At 43.9% G+C, this 24,778-nt stretch overlaps 2 protein-coding genes across 3 annotated transcripts in view; one reads left to right on the forward strand and one right to left on the reverse strand.

Moving 5' to 3' along the window:
• LOC139382313 (C-Jun-amino-terminal kinase-interacting protein 2-like) overlaps positions 1-24,778 on the forward strand; it is a 140,074-nt gene that overhangs the window by 58,514 nt on the left and 56,782 nt on the right. The window lies entirely within an intron of this gene.
• On the reverse strand, positions 8,244-14,443 carry LOC139382308 (gastricsin-like). Its single transcript, XM_071126206.1, has 9 exons — positions 14,360-14,443; positions 14,032-14,173; positions 13,608-13,725; positions 13,264-13,382; positions 12,893-13,092; positions 9,908-10,024; positions 9,465-9,612; positions 9,205-9,303; positions 8,244-9,044 (listed from the first exon to the last, which is right to left on the reverse strand). The coding sequence occupies exons 1-9, from the start codon at positions 14,413-14,415 to the stop codon at positions 8,880-8,882; spliced, it is 1,164 nt and encodes a 387-aa protein (XP_070982307.1). The 5' UTR covers positions 14,416-14,443; the 3' UTR covers positions 8,244-8,879.

Below are 24,778 nucleotides of genomic sequence, written 5' to 3' on the forward strand. Positions count from 1 at the left end.
ACTGGTATAGGGATTGATTGAATATGTCCGTAAACACACCGGCCAGCTGGTCTGCGCATGCTCTGAGGGCGCGGCTGGGGATGCCGTCTGGGCCTGCAGCCTTGCGAGGGTTAACACGTTTAAATGTCTTACTCACCTCGGCTGCAGTGAAGGAGAGACCGCATGTTTTCGTTGCAGGCCGTGTCAGTGGCACTGTATTGTCCTCAAAGCGGGCAAAAAAGTTATTTAGTCTGCCTGGGAGCAAGACATCCTGGTCCGTGACTGGGCTGGATTTCTTCCTGTAGTCCGTGATTGACTGTAGACCCTGCCACATGCCTCTTGTGTCTGAGCCGTTGAATTGAGATTCTACTTTGTCTCTGTACTGGCGCTTAGCTTGTTTGATAGCCTTGCGGAGGGAATAGCTGCACTGTTTGTATTCGGTCATGTTACCAGACACCTTGCCCTGATTAAAAGCAGTGGTTCGCGCTTTCAGTTTCACACGAATGCTGCCATCAATCCACGGTTTCTGGTTAGGGAATGTTTTAATCGTTGCTATGGGAACGACATCTTCAACCCACGTTCTAATGAACTCGCACACCGAATCAGCGTATTCGTCAATGTTGTTATCTGACGCAATACGAAACATCTCCCAGTCCACGTGATGGAAGCAGTCTTGGAGTGTGGAGTCAGCTTGGTCGGACCAGCGTTGGACAGACCTCAGCGTGGGAGCCTCTTGTTTTAGTTTCTGTCTGTAGGCAGGGATCAACAAAATGGAGTCGTGGTCAGCTTTTCCGAAAGGGGGGCGGGCAGGGCCTTATATGCGTCGCGGAAGTTAGAGTAACAATGATCCAAGGTCTTTCCTCCCCTGGTTGCGCAATCGATATGCTGATAAAATTTGGGGAGTCTTGTTTTCAGATTAGCCTTGTTAAAATCCCCAGCAACAATGAATGCAGCCTCCGGATAAATCGTTTCCAGTTTGCAGAGAGTTAAATAAAGTTCCTTCAGAGCCATCGATGTGTCTGCTTGGGGGGGGGATATATACGGCTGTGATTATAATCGAAGAGAATTCTCTTGGTAGATAATGCGGTCTACATTTGATTGTGAGGAATTCTAAATCAGGTGAACAGAAGGCTTTGAGTTCCTGTATGTTTCTTTTATCACACCATGTCACGTTGGCCATGAGGCATACGCCCCCGCCCCTCATCTTACCAGAAAGATGTTTGTTTCTGTCAGCGCGATGTGTGGAGAAACCCGTTGGCTGCACCGCTTCGGATAGAGTCTCTCCAGTGAGCCATGTTTCAGTGAAGCAAAGGACGTTACAGTCTCTGATGTCCCTCTGGAATGCTACCCTTGCTCGGATTTCATCAACCTTGTTGTCAAGAGACTGGACATTGGCAAGAAGAATGCTAGGGAGTGGTGCGCGCTGTGCCCGTCTCCGGAGTCTGACCAGAAGACCGCCTCGTTTCCCTCTCTTTCGGAGTCGTTTTTTTGGGTCGCTGCATAGGATCCACTCCGTTGTCCTGTTTGTAAGGCAGAACAGAGGGTCCGCGTCGCGAAAAACATATTCTTGGTCGTACTGATGGTGAGTTGACGCTGATCTTATATTCAGTAGTTCTTCTCAGTTCTTCTCGACTGTATGTAATGTTTTGGCTGTGTCATTGGAAATCCCCTAGCTACTGCATAGTAAGCACTTAGTGTTGTTAGGTTCTTATTTTACAGATCTAAATAACTCACGGACACTAGAGAAGCTTTAACCAAGTTGAATTCTTCCCAAAGGGTCGACACAGCTGTATTCAGACAGCAAAACATTCCTCTCCATCACAGTTATATACATCCTACGTAAGACACGCCTTCTGTCCAATCCTTACATCTTATTGTTCAACAGAAAGAGAGTAACAGGATACCAAACGCTTATTACTCCCTTAAGGGAATTTGTTCTCACCACCTGACCTCAAACCTCACCTCCTGACCTCAACCCCTCCTTCACCTAATCCACAGATATCCACCTGTCTTCCCTATATCAACACGTCGCTCTCCTCTCCTCCATCAAACACATTCCAAAGCCTTCTGGCTTTCTACAGAGGACCCTTAACTTCTGACATAAAACCCATTCTCTTCCACTCCTTATCATTTAGTTAATATCTCAATGTTCAAAGTTTAGCCGTTTCCAACAGTGTTAATCAGCAATACAGATATAAAGCACAATGCACTGAGATATGAACACCTGTCCAAGGTCATGAATAACAATGTGCAGGGAAATACTTCTCCAGATATTTACCAAGTTGTCTTTTTTAAAGTTAACATAATTGAAGATATTTTATACACACACTGATACAGAAACAACAGTCCTGTAAAGAGTGCTCACCAAGGCCTGAATAGTTTATTTCAGACAGGACTTCATATTTGATGACATACCAAATTCTGTCCTGCTGGTCAGGAGGTGTGTGTGTGTGTGTGTGTGAACTAGTCATGATTGTTGATTTAGCACTTGTTTTGTTACTGATTGAGCTTTGATAAGGTTTACAGTTCTGCCCTGATTTAGACAGTTATCTAGCTTCACATTTCTACCCCCGATGTATTTTCTGACTTACCCTGCTTCACAGTGGCTCTATATACATCTGTACGAGGCCCTGTCTGGACTGTCCTGTCCTCACTAGAAAACCTGCAATGCAGCATTTCTGTCAGTCGGTTCCTCTCCTTGTTCGGGCGGTGTTCGGCGGTCAACGTCACCGGTCTTCTAGCCATCGCCGATCCATTTTTCATGCTCCATTTGTTTTGTCTTGTTTTCACACACACCTGGTTTCAATTCCCTAATTACATGTTGTATATGTTCCCTCTGTTTCCCCCATGTCCTTGTTGGGAATTGTTAATTTTGTAAGTACTCGTGCTATGTGTTACTGGTGCGCTACGGGTTTTTTACCCATGTGTTTGTTGTTTGGTATGCTGTTAGTTTTATATATTAAACTGCACCGGCTATACACCAAGTTCTGCTCTCCTGCGTTTGACTTCCCTGCCATCAGTTACGCACCCCTTACAGAATACCCGACCACCTATGGAGTCAGCAGGAACAGGTGCCCCTGGTATAGGGGCCGAGGAGCGCATCCAGGAGCAAGCGAAAGTAATCCACCATCTCGGCGCCATCATGGATCAAGTTATCCAGACCCTGGACTGTTGGGAGAGACAGGGAGGTCCTCCAGCGACTTCAACAACGCAACCCGAACCTCCACTACTCTCTCCTCCTTCAACCGGTCCCAGTGGGATGTTTCTCGCCCTTCCCGGGGAGTATGATGGGACGGCGGCACGGTGTTAGGGTTTCCTGTTACAGCTGGACCTATACCTGGGCACCTTTGACCACCCGAACAAAGATAGAGCGGTGGGTGAGCGCCTCTTCCAGCTGAGGCAGGAGACGAGGAGCGCCCAGGATTTTGCCCTGGAGTTTAGGACTCTGGCTGCCGGCGCGGGATGGAATGACAGGGCCCTGATCGACCACTACCGTTGCAGTCTGCGCGAGGACGTACATAGGGATTTGGCCTGAAGAGACACCACCATCACGTTGGATCAGCTTGTGGACCTGCAGCAGGCAGGGCACTCTGGCGTCACCCCAGGAGAGTGTGCACCACTCTCATCCAGAGTCCTCTGTTGTCCAACTGTTTGTACCTATTTGTTTTTCTGATTTTCCCCGGATTCCCAGCATAAGGCGCTTGTCAATTCAGGCGCAGCTGGGAATTTTATTGACAGAGCACTCGCTCTTAGTTTAGCGATCCCCATTATTCCTGTGGTTAGACCTTTCCCAGTACACGCTCTGGATAGTCGACCATGGGGGTCCGGTCTAATCAGGGAAGCCACTATCTCCCTGGCCATGGTGACGCAGGGGAGTCATGAGGAGCAAATCAGTCTCTTTCTCCTGCGTTTCCCGTGGTACTGGGCCTTCACTGGTTGGCTCGTCATGACCCCACCATTTCATGGAAACAGAGGGCTCTCACGGGGTGGTCGCGAGAGTGCTCAGGGAGGTGTGTAGGGGTTTCCGTTGGTGCTACCCCCCGAATATGCCGATTTGGCTCTCGCCTTCTGTAATAAGGAGACTCAATTACCACCCCATCGAGGGGATTGTGTGAAAAATCTCCTGGTAGACGCTGTACTTCCCAGGAGTCACGTGTATCCACTGTCACAAGCGGAGACAGTGTCTATGGAGACATATGTCTCCGAATACCTGCGTTGGAGGTACATTCGGTCCTCCACTTCACCTCAAGTTTCTTTTTTGTGAAGAAGGATGGAGGTCTGTGCCCGTGCATTGACTATAGAGGTCACAATCAAATCACGGTAAGGTACAGTTACCTCTTATCGCCACTGCGATTTAGTCAATGCACGGGGTGCGCTTCTTCACAAAACTGGATCTCAGGAGCGAATACCACCAGGTGCGTATCCGGGAGGGAGATAAGTGGAAGACGGCATTTAGTACCACCTCAGGGCATTATGAGTACCTAGTCATGCCATATGGGTTGATGAATGCTCCATCAGTCTTCCAATCCTTTGTAGACGAGATTTTCAGGGACCTGCACGGGCAGGGTGTATTGGTATATATCGATATACTCCGCTAAACGCACCGAGCATGTGTCTTTGGTGCGCAGGATACTTGGACGACTGTTGGAGCATGACCTGTATGTCCAGGCTGAGAAATGCCTGTTCTTTCAGCAAGCCGTGTCCTTCTTAGGGTATCACATTTCCACATCAGGGGTGGAGATGGAGAGTGACCGCATTTCAGCCGTGCGCTATTGGCTGACTCCCACCAAGGTAAAGGAGGTGCAGCGATTTTTTTAGGGTTTGCCAATTACTACCAGAGATTTATCCAGGATTTTGGTCAGCTGGCTGCTCCCATTACCTCACTGCTGAAGGGAGGTCCTGTACGTCTGCAGTGGTCAGTTGAGGTGGACAGGGCTTTTGGGCAACTAAGGGCTCTGTTTACCTCAGCGCCCATCCGGATCCCTCTTTGGCGTTCATAGTGGAGGTGGGCGCGTCCGAGGCTGGGATAGGAGCGGTGCTCTCTCAGCGCTCGGGTATGCCACCGAAGCTCCGCCCCTGTGCCTTCTTCTCGAAGAAGCTCAGCCCGGCTGAGCAAAACTATGACGTGGGGGACCGCGAGCTGTTGGCTGTCGTCAAGGCCTTGAAGGCGTGGAGACATTGGCTTGAGTGGGCTAAACACCCTTTTCTCATCTGGACTGACCACCGCAATCTGGAGTACATCCGGGCAGCGAGGAGACTGAACCCTCGCCAGGCAAGGTGGGCCATGTTTTTCACCCGTTTTGTTTTCACCCTTTCGTACAGACCAGGTTCCCAGAAGTTTAAGGCAGACTCACTGTCCCGGCAGTATGACACAGAGGAGCGACCAAAGGATCCCACTCCCATACTCCCAGCCTCTTGCTTGGTGCCGCCGGTAGTGTGGGCGCTGGACGCGACCATTGAGCGGGCGTCACGTGCAGAGCCCACTCCCCCCCAGTGTCCAGCTGGGCATCTGTACGTTCCGTCTGCTGTCCGCGACCGGCTGATCTATTGGGCCCACACGTCACCCTCTGGTCATCCTGGGATCGGTCGGACGGTGCGCTGTCTTAGTGGGAAGTACTAGTGGCCAACTTTGGCTAAGGATGTGAGGGTTTATGTTTCCTCCTGCTCGGTGTGCACCCAGTGTAAGGCTCCTAAGCACCTGCCCAGAGGTGTTACAACCCTTACCCGTTCCGCAATGGCCTCGGTCGCACCTGTCGGTGGATTTTATAACCGATCTTCCACCTTCACAGGGTTACACCATGATCCTGGTCGTTTTTCTAAGTCCTGTCGTCTCGTCCCTTTGCCCGGTCTCCCTACGGCCCTACAGACTGCGGAGGCCCTGTTTACTCACATCTTCCGGCACTATGGGATGCCTGAGAATATAGTGTCTGATCGGGGTCCCCAGTTCACGTCGATGGTCTGGAGGGCATTCATGGAACGTCTGGGGGTCTCGGTCAGCCTTGCCTCACGTTTTCGCCCCGAGAGTAACGGGCAGGTGGAGAGAGTTAACTAGGATGTGGGTAGGTTTCTGAGGTCTTATTGCCAGGACCGGCCGGGGGAGTGGGCAGCGTTCGTGCCCTGGGCAGAGATGGCCCAGAACTCGCTCCGCCACTCCGCCACTCACCTCTCTCCTTTCCAGTGTGTATTGGTGTATCAGCCGGTTCTGGCTCCTTGGCATCAGAGTCAGACCGAGGCTCCTGTGGTGGTTTGGCTCTCGACCCGGAAACCTGCCCCGCCGCCTGCCCTGCCGGAAGCTGAGTCTGCGGTTTGTGGGACCATTTAAAGTCCTGAGGAGAGTGAACAAGGTATGTTATAGGTTACAGTTTCCCCCCGATTACCGCGTTAACCCCTCGTTCCATGTGTCTCTCCTCAGGCCGGTGGTGGCTGCGGGAGTTTCCTCCGCCCCCTCTGGACATCGAGGGGTCCCCGGCGTACTCCGTTCGATCCATCTTGGATTTGAGACGTCGGGCGAGGGGCCTTCAGTACCTCGTAGACTGGGAGGGGTACGATCCGGAGGAGAGATGCTGTGTTCCGGAGGACATGTGTTCCGGAGGACATGTTGGACCCTTCTATGCTGCGGGATTTCCACCGTCTCCTTCCGGATTGCCCTGCATCTCCGGGTCGTCACCGAGGCCGGTGTCGGCGCGCTGCTGGAGCCGCGTGTCAAGGGGGAGGGGGGTTACTGTCACGACTTCTTCCGAAGTCGGTTCCTCTCCTTGTACGGGCGGTGTTCAGCGGTCGACGTCACCGGTCTTCTAGCCATCGCCGATCCGTTTTTCATGTTCTGTTTGTTTTGTCTTGTTTTCACACATACCTCGTTTCAATTCCCTAATTACAATTTGTATATTTTCCCTCTGTTTCCCCATGTCCTTGTCGGGAATTGATTATTTTTTCATTTCACCATCTTGGCCATGTTCTGTTATAATCTCCACCCGGCACAGCCAGAAGAGGACTGGCCACCCCTCATAGCCTGGTTCTTCTCTAGGTTTCTTCCTAGGTTTCTTCCTAGGTTTTGGCCTTTCTAGTGAGTTTTTCCTAGCAACCGTGCTTCTACACCTGCATTGCTTGCTGTTTGGGGTTTTAGGCTGGGTTTCTGTACAGCACTTTGAGATATCAGCTGATGTACGAAGGGCTATATAAACACTATTTTATTTGATGATTATTTTGTAAGTACTTGTGCTATTTGTTACTGGTGCGCTACGGGTTTTGTACCCATGTACCCATGTGTTTGTTTTGTATGCCGTTAGTTTTATATATTAAACTGCTTTGGCTATTCACCAAGTTCTGCTCTCCTGCGTTTGACTACCCTGCCACCAGTTACGCACCCCTTACAATTTCCCTCTGATCCTCACACAGTCTCTTACTAATGGAGTAGAGAGCTGAGTAGAGAGTTGAGCCTCTGTTTGAACTAATGGACCACAGATATACAGAGGTTTTATAGAAACTAAGAAAAAGTATGATGAACACATTTATGCACTGTTGTGTCTGTAAACTGGGGACCTGGAATAATCGAGAATAGTGCTGAACTCCTCTGTCTGCTTAGAGAGCAAAGCAATAGATGGAGGGTGTGTGAGTTCTTGTGTCTGGTGAATGAGGCACAGACCCAGACAGACCGTGACAGGCCATATCTCAGAGCAGGCTTCCCCAGGGTCGGAGCAATCTGTGTGGACATGAGTCAGAGATGCTCCTCTTTGAAGGGTGGAGGGGTCAGGTACATGAGGACTGGGGGTGAAATCACAAACTGGTGTGTGTGTGTCACAAATGTGGGTGTACGTGTCTGCTATCTCTGCTCCTGACAAACAGTTTAAGCCAGTTGATGATGGTGTGTGTAGAGACAAAAACACACTTGTATGCATACACATCCACACACACACCGGTCGCTGACCATGCTACAGAGATAAGAGCTCTTAAGCAGAAGTGAAATGTTGAAGCTTTCATTAAAGTCCATCTCACAGTATACAGTGCTTCTGCTCTCCTGAGGATACTTCGGTCTTAATGCCATTTAACAGATGGCATATTTGACTCTGTGATATTAAGTTATTTCTACATGTATGATGTGTAGATGGTTGGATATAGTTACAGGCTCCAATTGGGTAAAGCTGCTCTTGTTGTTTTTTGTTTCAGTTTCTGGTAACAGTCAGTGGTGAATGTGAGGTGTGATTTCAGTCTTACAGGCATCATGAGCTTGATGTGTCAAATACAGTGATTCAAAACAAACACGATTATTGTGCACTTCAATAGTTTATTTAGTCTACATGGAAGCTAAACAAACACCAAATACATCCAGTCTTGAGATGAAATGCATTTAAGTGTCCAAAATCATATTTTCATATTTCACTGTGTTTCTGTAAGTCATTTACTTTTTCACTCATTATCATGATGCAATCAACAACATGGCTGAACCTGTGTTCACATCCGATGTTGTCTGGGAACTAGGAGGTTGTCGTTGCAATGCCAGAGTAGAAAGGAAACAACCTTACAGCTCAACTGAATATATTAGCAGATGTCATCTAACAAAGACCACAGCTTTAACCCAATGATGTCGATGCTTGCTTTAACCACACTGGACCAAAGCCAAACTGACCCACAGTGGTTGCCATGGGTAATATGTGTATTATAATGACCAGAGTGGTTGCCATGGGTAATATGTGTATTATAATGACCAGAGTGGTTGCCATGGGTAATATGTGTTCTAAAATAACCAGAGTGGTTGTTATGAGTGATTCAGAATATTGCCATTGGTGATTGATGTTCTAGAATGGCCAGAGGTGGAATAGATTCTGTGTGAGGTTTGGGGTGGTAGACTTCTAAGAACGGTCGGTGTCTGCGTTGGTTTGCGGTCATGGTCATGTTGGTCAGATTTAGGCTGCGGTGGCAAAGCCCACTTGGTTGTTTGTGCGGTCGTAGACGGAGTAGTACTCCCTGAGGAATACATCTCCCAAAATCCACAGGGGCTGTCCGTTCTGGGACGGCAGGTAGGTGGGGATGATCCCCACGAAGCAGAACTGGTACCCACCCTGGTTGTTCTGGATAGAGAGGAGAACACGCATGTTGAGTGCAATACACACACACACAGATAAACATGCATGCACATGCACTACTGACACAAGGCTTATGGCCTTCATTATCCTAACATCAGTCATAGAGGGTCACACACACACAAACACACACGACACACTAACTTACCTGCTGAATGTATGCAGATGGCGGCAGGGGGAAGTTGACTCCATTGATGGTGAAGGTGAGAGTAGGCAGGCTGTTGATCTGGTTACAGTTCACTGTGTACTGCATCAACAAACAATTCACAGACATGAGTGACACAAAACATCCCTGTACTGGTTTACTCTGGTCTGCACTGGTTTTCCCAACTTCTACTTTCTGGATCACACTGTTTTATGGTGTCAGTTAGTACTGGTCTGTTATGGTTTATAATGGTTTCCTGCTACCTGTCCATACTGGTCCTGCTGGGCTCCAATGGACTGCATCAGCGTTCCCATGATCTGTTTGGGTGCAGTCAGCATGGAGGTGCCTGTATCCACGATGGCCTGGCAGCCCTGCCCACACCACCCTGTCTCCTGACCGTTGATCTGGAATCTGGAGATGTACAAGGGTTAGTGTTAGACAGGCAGACAGACAGGCAGGCAGGCAGACAGACAGACAGGCAGGCAGACAGGCAGGCAGACAGGCAGGCAGACAGGCAGGCAGACAGACAGGCAGACAGACAGGCAGGCAGGCAGGCAGGCAGGCAGGCAGACAAGCATTGACAGCGGCCTTAGACATTTTTTAAAAACTTCCTAAAGGAGTTTTTCACCCCAGCTTTTGCAGGCTCTTAGTGGTTCTGATGTCAGTGTATGGTTAAGTGTGTTTAGTTGGTGTGGTTGATCCTGACCCTTGGATGCCGATCTGCCAGTATGTCTGGGCGGTGACGGGGGTCCAGTAGATCTGACCCTGATACTTGGTGTTGTCCACTTCTCCGAACGACAGCTCACTGCCCTGCTGGCCGTCCCTGCACAGAATTTTTTTAAAGCCATCAAACAATTTTACAAAGATAGAAGGCAGTTGGCAAGAAGATGGTTCACTCTTCACAGAAGACACTTTTCTTCTCAAAAATCTTATGTCTTATATCAGTGATTTAGTTTCTGGAGCAGGAATAATGAATATAACGTTGATTATGTACATAAATAAATAAGTACATTATTAAAATATATCACCTGTTCATCGAGAAAGCGAACACATTGCCCTGCAGACGGTTCTGTGATATCTGTGTGTATTTTATATTGAGGTCCGGTAGCAGTACATTATACGTGTGGTAAGTAAGTGGTGGTAGGGATGTCAGATCTTAACTTGATCACTTTTTTGTCACTGCTCATTTTCCTGCTGCATCAGGAAATACAAATGAGCCGTGTGGGTCCCTGTAAAAAGAGCAGTTGTCTTTATCTCCATGCTGGGGCATTTGAGTCATTGGGATCAGAACTTGGTTTCAAAATAAATGTCTAAATTTTTCAGTGAAACACCATGCCTAGGTCATATTACTGCATTTGAAATGCAGCCATACATATCAACAACTGTCATTTTATATAGCATAACAACACAAGATAGATGTTGGTCTCATCTAGGCTATGACATACACGCTTCAATTGTATCCTCTGTTCAAAATGTAGTTCAATCGTGGGGTCTGGTAGGGTGGTGTGGGTTACGGTTGCTGACGTCAGCTCACACATATAAGCCTACCATGTTGGCGTTGGTTCAATTCCGGCCCACAACTTTCTGGCACAAATAACTAAATCCCCCAATATACTAGATTTATTTACACATTTTAAATATGGACAGTCTAGGGATATTTTACCCTGCGATCTTAATAATAAATGACCATATCAGACACTTTTGGATAACATAAATAGGAAACCAATAAAATTGTAACTAAGGGCTACACCAGCATTAGTGTCAGGTAAATTCCCACAGTAGATACTTTATTTATTTTGTATGAAATAATTGTCAAATGGATAAATCACCTGTAGTCTGTTCAAAAAGTACTCTGTTGTTCTGATTACAATACCAACCAGAGGGTGAACATATCTTGAAACACTTTGGTTGCAAGCAGGACTAAGGTAACACTGATATCGTCTTTTAGGGAGCTGCAATGAAGTGAACATTAATGGTCGCTATTGAGATCAGTTGTGCGGGTGAATTTAGAGCGTACCGATAATTTAACGGGACATCAGCTGATGATAATGTAAGTGCCATCGATGGCTGCAATAGGTCCCTTGTTTTTGATTATTCCACTAGGTTACATTTTGAAGGCTACCCATTAGTTAGCCTCCATTATTACATTTCCCTGGCTGAGTTGATGAGCTGAGTTGGGCCATCATCTGATTGACAGATGTAGGCCTACAGTAGAACGATAAACCTTCCTCCAGGGTGGACGCTTGTCCGTGTTTTATAGTTCGGCTATGTATTATTTGTGATTATAGTTCTAGTCCTTGGTGTGAATTGGAAGCCTGTACTGTGTGCCTTTTTAATATTTCATTTCTTAAAGCTGTCAATATGTTTATACATTTGAGCCTATCCAAAGACAATTTAGTTGAGCTGAGATACTCTTCTTTGTGTAAAAAATCTGACTATTTGTTTTACTTCTTGAAAACATTTTTTAAAAATGTAATTAACTTGTTGGTCTAATGTCGTCTCAGACTGGTCACTAGATCACTCAGCATTGGATGCAAACTCATGAGGTTCGGAGTGAGCTGCTTATGGCAGATCACAATGTTCTAGCGAGCGTTAAGAATATTCTGAATACTGATGATACATAGGCCCTTCATTTTGTTTTATTTTGTTTTAAGCCTTCCCCAAACCATAGCCCTAAACTTAACAACTGAATTAATTCCTGAACTGTTAACCATTGAGTTGTTTCTGTTTTAATCATGTAACCACGCAAAATGAATGTGTCAAAAATAGACATTGATCCATGAGTCAAAGGGCAGTGGGCCTAATTTGAACCCATGCCGACTCTGACATGTATGTACCGGGGTCAGTGGCTGTAACCGCTGGATCACACAGGATTTGAGGAAAACGGTGATTAATTCTGCCTATTGCTTTCCTTCAACATATATAATAAAACAGTTCATGTAAAACAACATATTTTCTCTAATGAAAATACATCTACCCCCTAAGAATATGGCCGTTTATTCTAATCCACGTCAGAGTGAACACGAGACGCCGTAGCCTTCACGTAGCCTACATAAGGTAGAATGTAGGTATGGTACTGCTTTGTGTACAAACACACTTCCAGCTGCCCACTGGAACAGTTCTAAATCATTCTTCAAATATTCAAATCCTCCTTCTGCAGGATTATTTTCCTCTTTCTGACATCTGTAGTGGTATATGGTGGTCCAGTGGTATATGTGTGGTAAGTAGTCTGACATCTGTAGTGGTATATGTGTGGTAAGTAGTGGTATATGTGTGGTTAGTAGTGGTAGTGGTATATGTGTGGTAAGTAGTGGTATATGTGTGGTAAGTAGTGGTAGTGGTATATGTGTGGTAAGTAGGGGTAGTGGTATATGTGTGGTAAGTAGAAGTAGTTGTATATGTGTGGTAGTTGTATATGTGTGGTAAGTAGAGGTAGTTGTATATTTGTGTTAAGTAGGGGTAGTGGTATATGTGTGGTAAGTAGAAGTAGTTGTATTTGTGTGGTAAGTAGGGGTAGTGGTATATGTGTGGTAAGTAGTGGTATATGTGTGGTAATTTGGAGTAGTGTGGTAAGTAGGGGTAGTGGTATAAGTGTGGTAAGTAGGGGTAGTGGTATATTTGTTGTAAGTAGTGGTATGTGTGTGGTAAGTAGTGGTATATTTGTGGTATAAGTGATGGTAGGAGTACTGACCTGGTCAGGTAGAATGCAAATATGTTAGCCTTTAGAAGGTTCAGTGACATGATGTTGTCCATGAAGGGAGTCTCTTGTCCGGCTGAGATGGAAGGGTAGGACATGCCAAGGATACCATCAAACTGGGCCACAACAAAGGTCTGACCTGGCTCGTCAGTACTCAGACCAATCTCCTGGTGGTTGATGAAAATACCACCGACCTAAAGAAGTGACAAACAACACACTCACTCAGCATCATGGAAACACTGGTTTTATTAGAATGGAAGTACATGTACATGGCTGTATCTGTTGTGGCTTTTTATTGCATGTAGTGAAGAATAACTGTGGTAGAAGTAGTTAAGTATTTGTAAGGTTGTTATGGTGGGACTCACGTTGACGGTGTCATATCCGAAGACTCCACTGAGACTGCCAGTTCCGTAGGGCAGGTAGAAAGTTTCCCCATTAGCTGAGTAGGTGGACGACTGCTGGGGGTTGAACTTTGTGTGGCTGTCTGCAGGAGGAAGGGACACAAACAACTTAGAGGAAATATACTCTCTACAATGTATTTATCTGGGAAGTGTGTAGAAGTGATATTGGACTTAAATATCTCTGATAGTAGTAGAAGTACTGTTGTAGTAGTACAGTTAGTAACATTTAATGTTGAGGAAGTAGTAGGTAATTGATACACATAGTAGATAGTTGTAATATTGTCATGAAGCTATCCAGCTGTACTCACTGCAGGCCTGAGTGTTGCAGAGTACAGAGTCAACCCACAGGTTGGCAGAGCCAGTGTCAAACAACACCTGGAAGGACTGGGGGGGAGTACCGATGGTGATGGCTCCATAGTAGGTGGTCTGGAAAACACAACAGGGAAGGTACAGTTGACAAAAGATAGAGGTGCTGCTAATACATTCATACAACAACACATCAGATCTAGAGTGGTTGGCGTGGTTTAGACTCTACTTCATGGAGTTAGATGTTATCTTGACATGGTTGTTATCTAGTTAGACCTACAATTCACATTTTCTACGTTAGCCTACATCATAACATTTCATTCTGGAATATGAAAATAGACTAGTGTGGACATAGACAGATATAGACAGGACATTGAGTAACATTCTAGATGGACCATAAGCTTGTGTATTATAGCATGTACGTACGTCGGCATAGTTGTTGATGTACATGGTGGCGGAGCCAGCGAACTCGTCAGGAAAGTATTTGAGAGCGGGGTCTTGGTAGGGCAGGCGTTCTCCGTTCTCCATCATTCTCTCACGGATTGACTTATGCTTCACCAGAGGGATCCTAGGGTAACAAGAACATAGATACACTCAGATATGAAGTCGAATTCTGCAAATGCAAATAGGTAGAGAGAGCGACAAGGCGTTATCATTGACTATGAGAGATGAGAAAAGAAAATGGTGTTTTAGAGAGAATTTAGGGAAAAAGAGCAACTGGATGGAGTGAAAAATAAATAAAGTGAGTACTAACCTGTGGATTCCCTCAGCGAGCACAGCACATACCAGCACAATAACCAGACACTTCATGGTCACTCCTGAAATCACAACCAGTGGTGGATACACCTTAGCTTGGGTCAGGACTGATCTTATATACTGTACCAAACACACATATATGCACACATGAATGCAAGCGGGTGTGATATGGGTACGCGTGAGTGTGTGTTCACATCCCTTATCAGACTTAAGGAGGTGACTATCAGCTTCTTTTTCCCCTGACTCCACATTCTCTATTCAGTGTGCAGGCAAGCCTCTACTCCCCTGTACCGATAGCGCTAACCAAACATTACTATTAGTTTACTGAACCTTAAGGGAGATAACCAGATTAGATAAGATACAGGGCTCTATTATAACAAACCAAATGCATTGGTATATCTTTTCGCTTACGGTTGCGTTATGGGTTCAGCGGTGTCCAAAATATTTTTTTCACTGAGAATTTTTGCTCTGCTTCAAGATATTCAAATGAGCCTCATGAGTCCCTGGAAATGAGCAGTTCTCTTTCTCTCAATAGGGGTTAGTTTAGTCATTGGGGTCAAGGCTTGCAATCAAAAGGATGATCTCTCTCGAAACGCTAGGCCTAGGTCCTGTTACTGCAACATTCAAATGTACAAAAATATACAGCCGTGTATGTATGTGTATATATATATATATATATATATATATATATACATACATATACAGTGCCTTGCGAAAGTATTCGGCCCCCTTGAACTTTGCGACCTTTTGCCACACTTCAGGCTTCAAACATAAAGATATTAAACTGTATTTTTTTGTGACGATTCAACAACAAGTGGGACACAATCATGAAGTGGAATGACATTTATTGGATATTTCAAACTTTTTTAACAAATCAAAAACTGAAAAATTGGGCGTGCAAAATTATTCAGCCCCTTTACTTTCAGTGCAGCAAACTCTCTCCAGCAGTTCAGTGAGGATCTCTGAATGATCCAATGTTGACCTAAATGACTAATGATGATAAATACAATCCACCTGTGTGTAATAAAGTCTCCGTATAAATGCACCTGCACTGTGATAGTCTCAGGGGTCCGTTAAAAGCGCAGAGAGCATCATGAAGAACAAGGAACACACCAGGCAGGTCCGAGATACTGTTGTGAAGAAGTTTAAAGCCGGATTTGGATACAAAAAGATTTCCCAAGCTTTAAACATCCCAAGGAGCACTGTGCAAGCGATAATATTGAAATGGAAGGAGTATCAGACCACTGCAAATCTACCAAGACCTGGCCGTCCCTCTAAACTTTCAGCTCATACAAGGAGAAGACTGATCAGAGATGCAGCCAAGAGGCCCATGATCACTCTGGATGAACTGCAGAGATCTACAGCTGAGGTGGGAGACTCTGTCCATAGGACAACAATCAGTCGTATATTGCACAAATCTGGCCTTTATGGAAGAGTGGCAAGAAGAAAGCCATTTCTTAAAGATATCCATAAAAAGTGTTGTTTAAAGTTTGCCACAAGCCACCTGGGAGACACACCAAACATGTGGAAGAAGGTGCTCTGGTCAGATGAAACCAAAATTGAACTTTTTGGCAACAATGCAAAACGTTATGTTTGGCGTAAAAGCAACACAGCTCATCACACTGAACACACCATCCCCACTGTCAAACATAGTGGTGGCAGCATCATGGTTTGGGCCTGCTTTTCTTCAGCAGGGACAGGGAAGATGGTTAAAATTGATGGGAAGATGGATGGAGCCAAATACAGGACCATTCTGGAAGAAAACCTGATGGAGTCTGCAAAAGACCTGAGACTGGGACGGAGATTTGTTTTCCAACAAGACAATGATCCAAAACATAAAGCAAAATCTACAATGGAATGGTTCAAAAATAAACATATCCAGGTGTTAGAATGGCCAAGTCAAAGTCCAGACCTGAATCCAATCGAGAATCTGTGGAAAGAACTGAAAACTGCTGTTCACAAATGCTCTCCATCCAACCTCACTGAGCTCGAGCTGTTTTGCAAGGAGAAATGGGAAAAAATTTCAGTCTCTCGATGTGCAAAACTGATAGAGACATACCCCAAGCGACTTACAGCTGTAATCGCAGCAAAAGGTGGCGCTACAAAGTATTAACTTAAGGGGGCTGAATAATTTTGCACGCCCAATTTTTCAGTTTTTGATTTGTTAAAAAAGTTTGAAATATCCAATAAATGTTGTTCCACTTCATGATTGTGTCCCACTTGTTGTTGATTCTTCACAAAAAAATACAGTTTTATATCTTTATGTTTGAAGCCTGAAATGTGGCAAAAGGTCGCAAAGTTCAAGGGGGCCGAATACTTTCGCAAGGCACTGTATATATATTTCTCTGTCAGTGCTCCTTCTGCTCCTCCTTGCACAAAGGCGGAGGTAGCGGTCCTGCTGCTGGTTTGTTGCCCTCCTACAGCCTCGTCCACGTCTCCTGATGTACTGGCCTGTCTCCTGGTAGCGCCTCCATGCTCTGGACACTACGCTGACAGACACAGCAAACCTTCTTGCCACAGCTCGCATTGATGTGTCATCCTGGATGAGCTGCACTACCTGAGCCACTTGTGTGGGTTGTAGACTCCGTCTCATGCTACCACTAGTGAGAAAGCACCGCCAGCATTCAAAAGTGACCAAAACATCAGCCAGGAAGCATAGGAACTGAGAAGTGGTCTGTGGTCACCACCTGCAGAACCACTCCTTTATTGGAGGTGTCTTGCTAATTGCCTATAATTTCCACCTGTTGTCTATTCCATTTGCAAAACAGCATGTGAAATGTATTGTCAATCGGTGTTGCTTCCTAAGTGGACAGTTTGATTTCACAGAAGTGTGATTGACTTGGAGTTACATTGTGTTGTTTAAGTGTTCCCTTTATTTTTTTGAGCAGTGTGTGTGTGTATATATATATATATATATATATATATATATATATATATATATATATATATATATATATATATATATATATATATATATATATACAGTTCTATATAGCTTAATAACCCAAGATAGATATTGGTCTCCACTATGCTACAACATACACTTGTCTAGTGTATCTTAAGGGTACGAATAAACTGTCAACGTTTTGTTTAATTATCACCTGGGGTGTTCTAGCGGTTAGGGCCACTATCATACAGTACCAGTCAAAAGTTTGGCCACACCTACTCATTCCAAGGTTTTTCTTTATTTTTACTCTTTTTTACATTGCAGAATAATAGTGAAGACAAACTGTTTAATAACACATATGGAATCATGTAGTAACAAAAAAAGTGTTCAACAAATCAAAATATATTTTATATTTGAGATTCTTCAAAGTAACCACCCTTTACCTTGATGACAGCTTTGGACACTCTTGGCATTCTCTCAACCAGCTTCATGAGGTAGTCACCTGGAATGCATTTCAATTAACAGGTGTGCCTTGTTAAAAGTTAATTTGTGGAATTTCTTTCCTTCTTGTTAATGCGTTTAAGCCAGCCAGTTGTGTTGTGACAAGGTAGGGTTGGTATATAGACGATAGCCCTATTTGGTAAAATAAAAAGTCCATATTATGGCAAGAGTCAAAATCGAATCAAATCAAATCAGATGTTATTGGTGACATACACATATTTAGCAGATGTTATTGTGTGTTACTGCTCTCGTTGGTGTTAGGAAGAGTGGACCAAAGCGCAGCGTGCTAAGTGTTCATAATTCCTATTATAAAAAAAAAACACTTAAACAAAATAACAAAGCGAAAACGAACAGTTCTGTCAGGCACAGACACTAAAAAGAAAACAAGATCCCACAAAACCCATAAGGAAAATGACAACTTAAATATGATCCTCAATCAGAGACAATGATAGACATCTGCCTCTGATTGGGAACCACACACGGCCAAAAACAAAGAAATAGACTTTCCCACCCGAGTCACACCCTGACCTAACCAAACATAGAGAATAATAAGGATCTCTAAGGTCAGGGTGTGTGACATTGTGGGTGTAGCTTATGGCTTGTGTTCCTAGCTCCAACAGTGCAGATGTATCTAACAGGTCACAACAATACACACTAATCTAAAAGTAAAATAATGAAATTAAGAAATATATAAATATTAGATTGATCAATTTCAGAGTGCCATTGACTAAAATACAAAATAATAGAATACAGTATATACATATGAGATAAGTAAAGCTGTATGTAAATATTGTTTAAACATTATTAAAGTGACTAGTGTTCAATTATTAAAGTGGCCAGTGATTCCAAGTCTGTGTATACAGGGCAGAAGCCTCTAAGGTGCAGTGCTACGTAACCGGATGGAAGCCGGCTAGTGATGGCTATTTAACAGTCTGATGGCCTTGAGATAAAAGCTGGTTTTCAGTCTCTCGGTCCCAGCTTTGATGCACCTGTCTTGACCTCACCTTCTGGATGATAGAGGGGTGAACATGCCGTGGCTTGGGTGGTTGTTGTAATTGATGATCTTTTTGGCCTTCCTGTGAATTCGGCTGCTCTTGGTGTCCTGCAGGTATTGTGCCCCCGGTGATGCGTTGGGCAGACCGCACCACCCTCTGGAGAGCCCTGAGGGTCTGGGCGTTTATGCATCTGTAAAGTTTTGTGAGGGTTTTAGGGGCCAAGCCAAATTTATTTAGCTGTTGCACCTTCTTCACCACACTACCTGTGTGGGTGGACGATTTCAGAACATCATTGATGTGTACGCCGAGGAACTTGAAGCTTCCCACCTTCTCCACCTCTGTCCCGTCGATGTGGATAGGTGCATGCTCCCTCTGCTGTTTCCTGAAGTCCACAATCAGCTCCTTTGTTTTGTTGATGTTGAATAAGAGGTTATTTTCCTGGCACCATTCTCCCAGGGCCCTCACCTCCTCCCTGTAGGCTGTCTCGTCATTGTTGGTAATCAAGCCTACTACTTTTGTGTCATGCAAACTTGATGATTGAGTTGGAGGCAAGCGTAGCCACGCAGTCATTGGTGAACAGGGATTACAAGAGGGGGCTGAGCACGCACCTTTGTGGGGTCCCTGTGTTGAGGATCATCAGCGAAGTGGAGGTGTTGTTTCCTACCTTCACCACCTGGGGGCAGCCCATCAGGAAGTCCAGGACCTAGTTGCACAGGACGGGGTTCAAACCCAGGGCCCTGAGCTTAAGGATGAGCTTGGAGGGTATTATGGTGTTGAAGGCTGAACTATAGTTAAAGAACAGCATTCTTACATAGGTATTCCTCTTGTCCAGATGGGATAGGGCAGTGTGCAGTGTGATGGCGATTGCATCATCTGTGGATCTATTGGGGCGGTAAGCAAATTGAAGTGGGTCTATGGTGTCAGGTAAGGTAGATGTGAAATACTCCTTAACTAGTCTATCAAAGCACTTCATGATGACAGAAGTGAGTGCTAAAAGGCTATAGTCATTTAATTCAGTTACCTTTTCTTTCTTAGGTACAGGAACAGTGGTGGACATATTGAAACAAGTGTGGACAGCAGACTGGGATAGGGAGAGATTAAATATGTCCATATAAACTCCAGCCAACTGGTCTGCGCATGCTCTGAGGACTGGGCCGGCAGCCTTACGAGGGTTAAAACGCTTAAGTGTCTTACTAATGTTGGTCACTGGGAAGGAGAGCGCACAGTCCTTGGTAGCAGGCCGCGTCAGTGGCACTGTGTTATCCTCGATAATGGGCAAAGAAGGTGTTTGGCTGGTCCGGATGCAAGACATCGGTAAATTTTTACTTTGTTAAAATCCCCAGCTACAATAAATGCGACTTCAGGATATGTGGTTTCCAGTTTGCATATGGTCCAGTGTAGTTCTTTGAGGGCCGTCGTGGTATCGGCTTGAGGGGGAATATACACAGCTGTGACTATAACCGAAGATAATTCTCTTAAGAGGGAATATGGTTGGCATGAGTAGTTAATCATGAAACGTACTCCCCAGCCTTTCTTCTTTATTCCTGGATGGTGTGCACGCCTCCTGAGTCGGACTAAAAGTCCACTCTGAATACTTTTTCTCCGCTGGTGGTGTTTTGGAGCAGCCTCAAACAGCTCAAGTGAGCAAAGAGAAACGACAGTCCATCATTACTTTAAGACATGAAGGTCAGTCAATCCCCAAAACGTTAAGAACTTTCACATTTTCTTCAAGTGTAGTCGCAAAAAAGTGCTATGATGAAACTGGTTCTCATGAGGACTGCCACAGGAAAGGAAGACCCAGAGTTACCTCTGCTGCAGAGATTAAGGTCGTTAGAGTTAACTGCACCTCCAGATTGCGGCCAAAACAATGCTTCACTGCGTTCAAGTAACAGACACATCTCAACATCAATTGCTCAGATGAGACTGCATGAATCAGGCATTCATGGTCGAATTGGTGCAAAGAAGCCAGTACTAAAGGACACCAATAAGAAGAATAGACTTGCTTGGGGCAAGAAACACAAGCAATGGACACTAGACTGGTGGAAATGTGTCCTTTGGTCTGATGGCGGTTGGAACCAAAAATGTCATGTCTGTGTGAGACGCAGAGCAGGTGAACGGTTGATCTCTGCATGTGTGGTTCCCACCGTGAAGCATGGAGGAGGAGGTGTGATGGTATGGGGGTGCTTTGCTGGTGACACTCTCAGTGATTTATTTACAATTCAAGGCACACTTAACCAGCATGGCTTCGACAGTATTCTGCAGAGATACGCCATCCCATCTGCTTTGCGCTTAGTGGGACTATTATTTGTTTTTCTACAGGACAATGACCCAAAACACTCCTCCTGACACGTCTGCTCCCTCTCTTCCCCCCTGGCACTCGAGGGCGCCAGGCTCCCCAGCATTGTGCACTTCTACCATCGTCATTACTCACACCTGTCGTTCCCCCGTCACGCGCATCATTGATTATTGGAATCACCTGGACTCAATCACCTCTGTCCTTAACTTCCCTATATCTGTCTGTTTCCCCGCTCTGTTCCCTGCTTCTGTATTGATTGTCTTATGTCCTTGTATACCCGTGTGGTGACGTTGTTCCTGTCTTGTTTTATGTTCCTGAATAAATGTTTAACTCCCCGTACCTGCTTCTCATCTCCGGCGTAGGGCCTTCCACTTCCAGACTGTGTAAGGGCTATTTGACCAAGGAGAGTGATGGAGTGCTGCATCAGATGACCTGGCCTCCACAATCACCCGACCTCAACCCAATTGAAATGGTTTGGGATGAGTTGGACCGCAATGTGAAGGAAAAGCAGCCAACAAGTGCTCAGTATATGTGGGAACTCCTTCATGACTGTTTGAAAAGCATTCCTCATGATGCTAGTTGAGAGAATGCCAAGAGTGTGCAAAGCTGTCATCAAGGCAAAGGGGGGCACTTTGAACTATAAAATATATTTTTGTTTAACACTTTTTTGGTTACTACATGATTCCGTATGTGTTATTTCATAGTTTTTATGTCTTCACTATTATTCTAAGTTGTAGAAAATAGTAAAAATAAAGAAATTAGTTGGTGTGTCCAAACTTTTGTCTGGTACTGTGTTTGTCTATTGTGTTGGCTTTGGTTTGATTCTAACCCACACCCTTCTTGCACAAGTAACTCAATCCCCACGATTGAGTTGGTTTCGTTACACATTACAAATATGGATAGTCTAGGATATTGTACACCTGATTTTGATAATAAATGACGACACCAGACACTTTTGGAAAACATAAATAGGAAACAAATAAAACAATAACAGTAGGCTACACCAACATTAGTTTACATTCATACAAAGTGTCGGGAAATTGCCACAGGATATTTGCCGTGGTAAACCAGGAAAGACGATTTTGTTGAGCTGGGACACTTTTCTTTACTATGTACAACAACACTTTTCTTTACTATGTACAACAACACTTTTCTTTACTATGTACAACAACACTTTTCTTTACTATGTACAACAACACTTTTCTTTACTATGTACAACAACACTTTTCTTTACTATGTACAACAACACTTTTCTTTACTATGTACAACAACACTTTTCTTTACTATGTACAACAACACTTTTCTTTACTATGTACAACAACACTTTTCTTTACTATGTACAACAACACTTTTCTTTACTATGTACAACAACACTTTTCTTTACTATGTACAACAACACTTTTCTTTACTATGTACAACAACACTTTTCTTTACTATGTACAACAACACTTTTCTTTACTATGTACAACAACACTTTTCTTTACTATGTACAACAACACTTTTCTTTACTATGTACAACAACACTTTTCTTTACTATGTACAACAACACTTTTCTTTTACTATGTACAACAACACTTTTCTTTACTATGTACAACAACACTTTTCTTTACTATGTACAACAACACTTTTCTTTACTATGTACAACAACACTTTTCTTTACTATGTACAACAACACTTTTCTTTACTATGTACAACAACACTTTTCTTTACTATGTACAACAACACTTTTCTTTACTATGTACAACAACACTTTTCTTTACTATGTACAACAACACTTTTCTTTACTATGTACAACAACACTTTTCTTTACTATGTACAACAACACTTTTCTTTACTATGTACAACAACACTTTTCTTTACTATGTACAACAACACTTTTCTTTACTATGTACAACAACACTTTTCTTTGATGTGTAAATTATCAGAGAATTAGTTTTACATCATATTTGAACTTTACCAGAAATAGCAGAAGATATTCCGTTGTATTCGAGCCATGTCCGTTCTCAACATAAACTCATGGATGGTGAATCTTTCTAATAAGTTTGAATGTTTTATTATTTTATTTAATTCAAAACCAATCTGTTTTTTAAAACAACAATATTTTGAAATAAGATTGGGTCAAAAACACGATATCATAAATCGAATGTCTTGTTTCTATGAGCATAAGGCAATGTGTACACATGTAGGACTAAGGGCTCTTCGACCTGAGGCATGGATGTTTTTCCTATCTATTGAACACAGTTTATTAAATAGTATACAGTAACCCTAAATAGGCCTAGTTAAACCAAACATGTAGCCAATGTGGTTTTTGTTATTGACTTTAACATGGAAATATTTGTCTACACACATTGCATTCACATTTCTTAAATGCACTGCATATTCGAGCCATGAACGATTGGACAATGCCAAACGTTAAACTCTATAATAACATTAGCCTACCATCACCATTTATATAAACTGTTAGTGACCTTGACATTTGAAAGGTAAACAAACCGGTCAATAGCCGAGGCTACCAAGGACAGCGATCAGAAAAATAATGTCCAATAAAAAGAAAAAACGTGAATGTCTGACTGTTTTGCTGCTCATTATTTTTTGAATAAGACATTGGTTATAGGCTACTGATTAGGCTACTGATTAGGCTACTGTGCGCCTCTTCTAGCAAAATCGATGCCATAACCAACTGCGTTACTGCCAAGACCAGCAACCAGTTAGTATTAAATATCATCAGTAGCACTGCTGGGAATTGGCACTTTGGCACACATTTATAAAGACACACCTACAGTATTTCCACCCCTCCCACCTCAGCATAAGCAAGCTGATATAAGACAGGTACATTACTGGCACCAGGGTTGAAAATAGCAGAGCGCTGGCTTTTTAAAGTCGAAATTGCCCAAGAACGTGTGTTTGACACAAGCGCTGCCTTAACACCAGCCAAAAATAGAGTCCACAGTGTTATTACTAATGGTATGTAGAAATACAATATGATCTGATGTTTAATCAACATCGGTGAAATACTGTATACATACTGTATGTTTTAATTACACTTTATAGGTGACTTTCAGGCAGACGTCACACCACAATTGTACTAGAATTCTGGAGCCATCAACTAAATAAACATTTGAAAAGATGTAGCAACATTTTGGCGTGTGAAAGATGAGAGGTAGAGAGAGAAATGATAAAGAAAGAGAGAGATGAAAGAGAGAGGAGATAAAGAGTTTATACTGGTCTCTTTAAAATTAAAGTAAATGTATTTGCAGTGTTGTGAAGTACTTAAGTAAAAATACATTAAAGTACTACTTAAGTAGTTTTATGAGGTATCTGTACTTTACTTGACTATTTATAGTTTTGATTAGTTTTACTTTTACTTCACTACATTCCTAAAGAGTGGAGAGGTCCATTGCTTTGGCTGTGTCATTGGAAATCCCCTAGCTACTGCATAGTAAGCACTTAGTGTTGTTAGGTTCTTATTTTACAGATCTAAATAACTCACGGACACTAGAGAAGCTTTAACCAAGTTTAATTCTTCCCAAAGGGTCGACACAGCTGTATTCAGACAGCAAAACATTTCTCTCCATCACAGTTATATACATCCTACGTAAGACACGCCTTCTCTCCAATTCTTACATCTTATTGTTCAACAGAAAGAGGGTAACAGGATACCAAACGCTTATTACTCCCTTAAGGGAATTTGTCCTCACCTCCTGACCTCAACCCCTCCTTCACCTAATCCACAGATAT

Source organism: Oncorhynchus clarkii, chromosome 2 (genome assembly GCF_045791955.1).
Source record: "Oncorhynchus clarkii lewisi isolate Uvic-CL-2024 chromosome 2, UVic_Ocla_1.0, whole genome shotgun sequence".
Lineage (NCBI taxonomy): Eukaryota > Metazoa > Chordata > Actinopteri > Salmoniformes > Salmonidae > Oncorhynchus > Oncorhynchus clarkii.

What these genes read in the sequence shown, in the direction of transcription:
- LOC139382308 (XM_071126206.1), bottom strand. Translation starts at nt 14,415, where the DNA reads ATGAAGTGTCTGGTTATTGTGCTGGTATGTGCTGTGCTCGCTGAGGGA. An exon ending in CTCGCTGAGGGAATCCACAG is followed by an intron (nt 14,174 to 14,359) that starts GTTAGTACTCAC and finishes TTGTTACCCTAG; the next exon opens with GATCCCTCTGGTGAAGCATA. An exon ending in AGCAGGACCAGTATGGACAG is followed by an intron (nt 9,304 to 9,464) that starts GTAGCAGGAAAC and finishes TTGTTGATGCAG; the next exon opens with TACACAGTGAACTGTAACCA.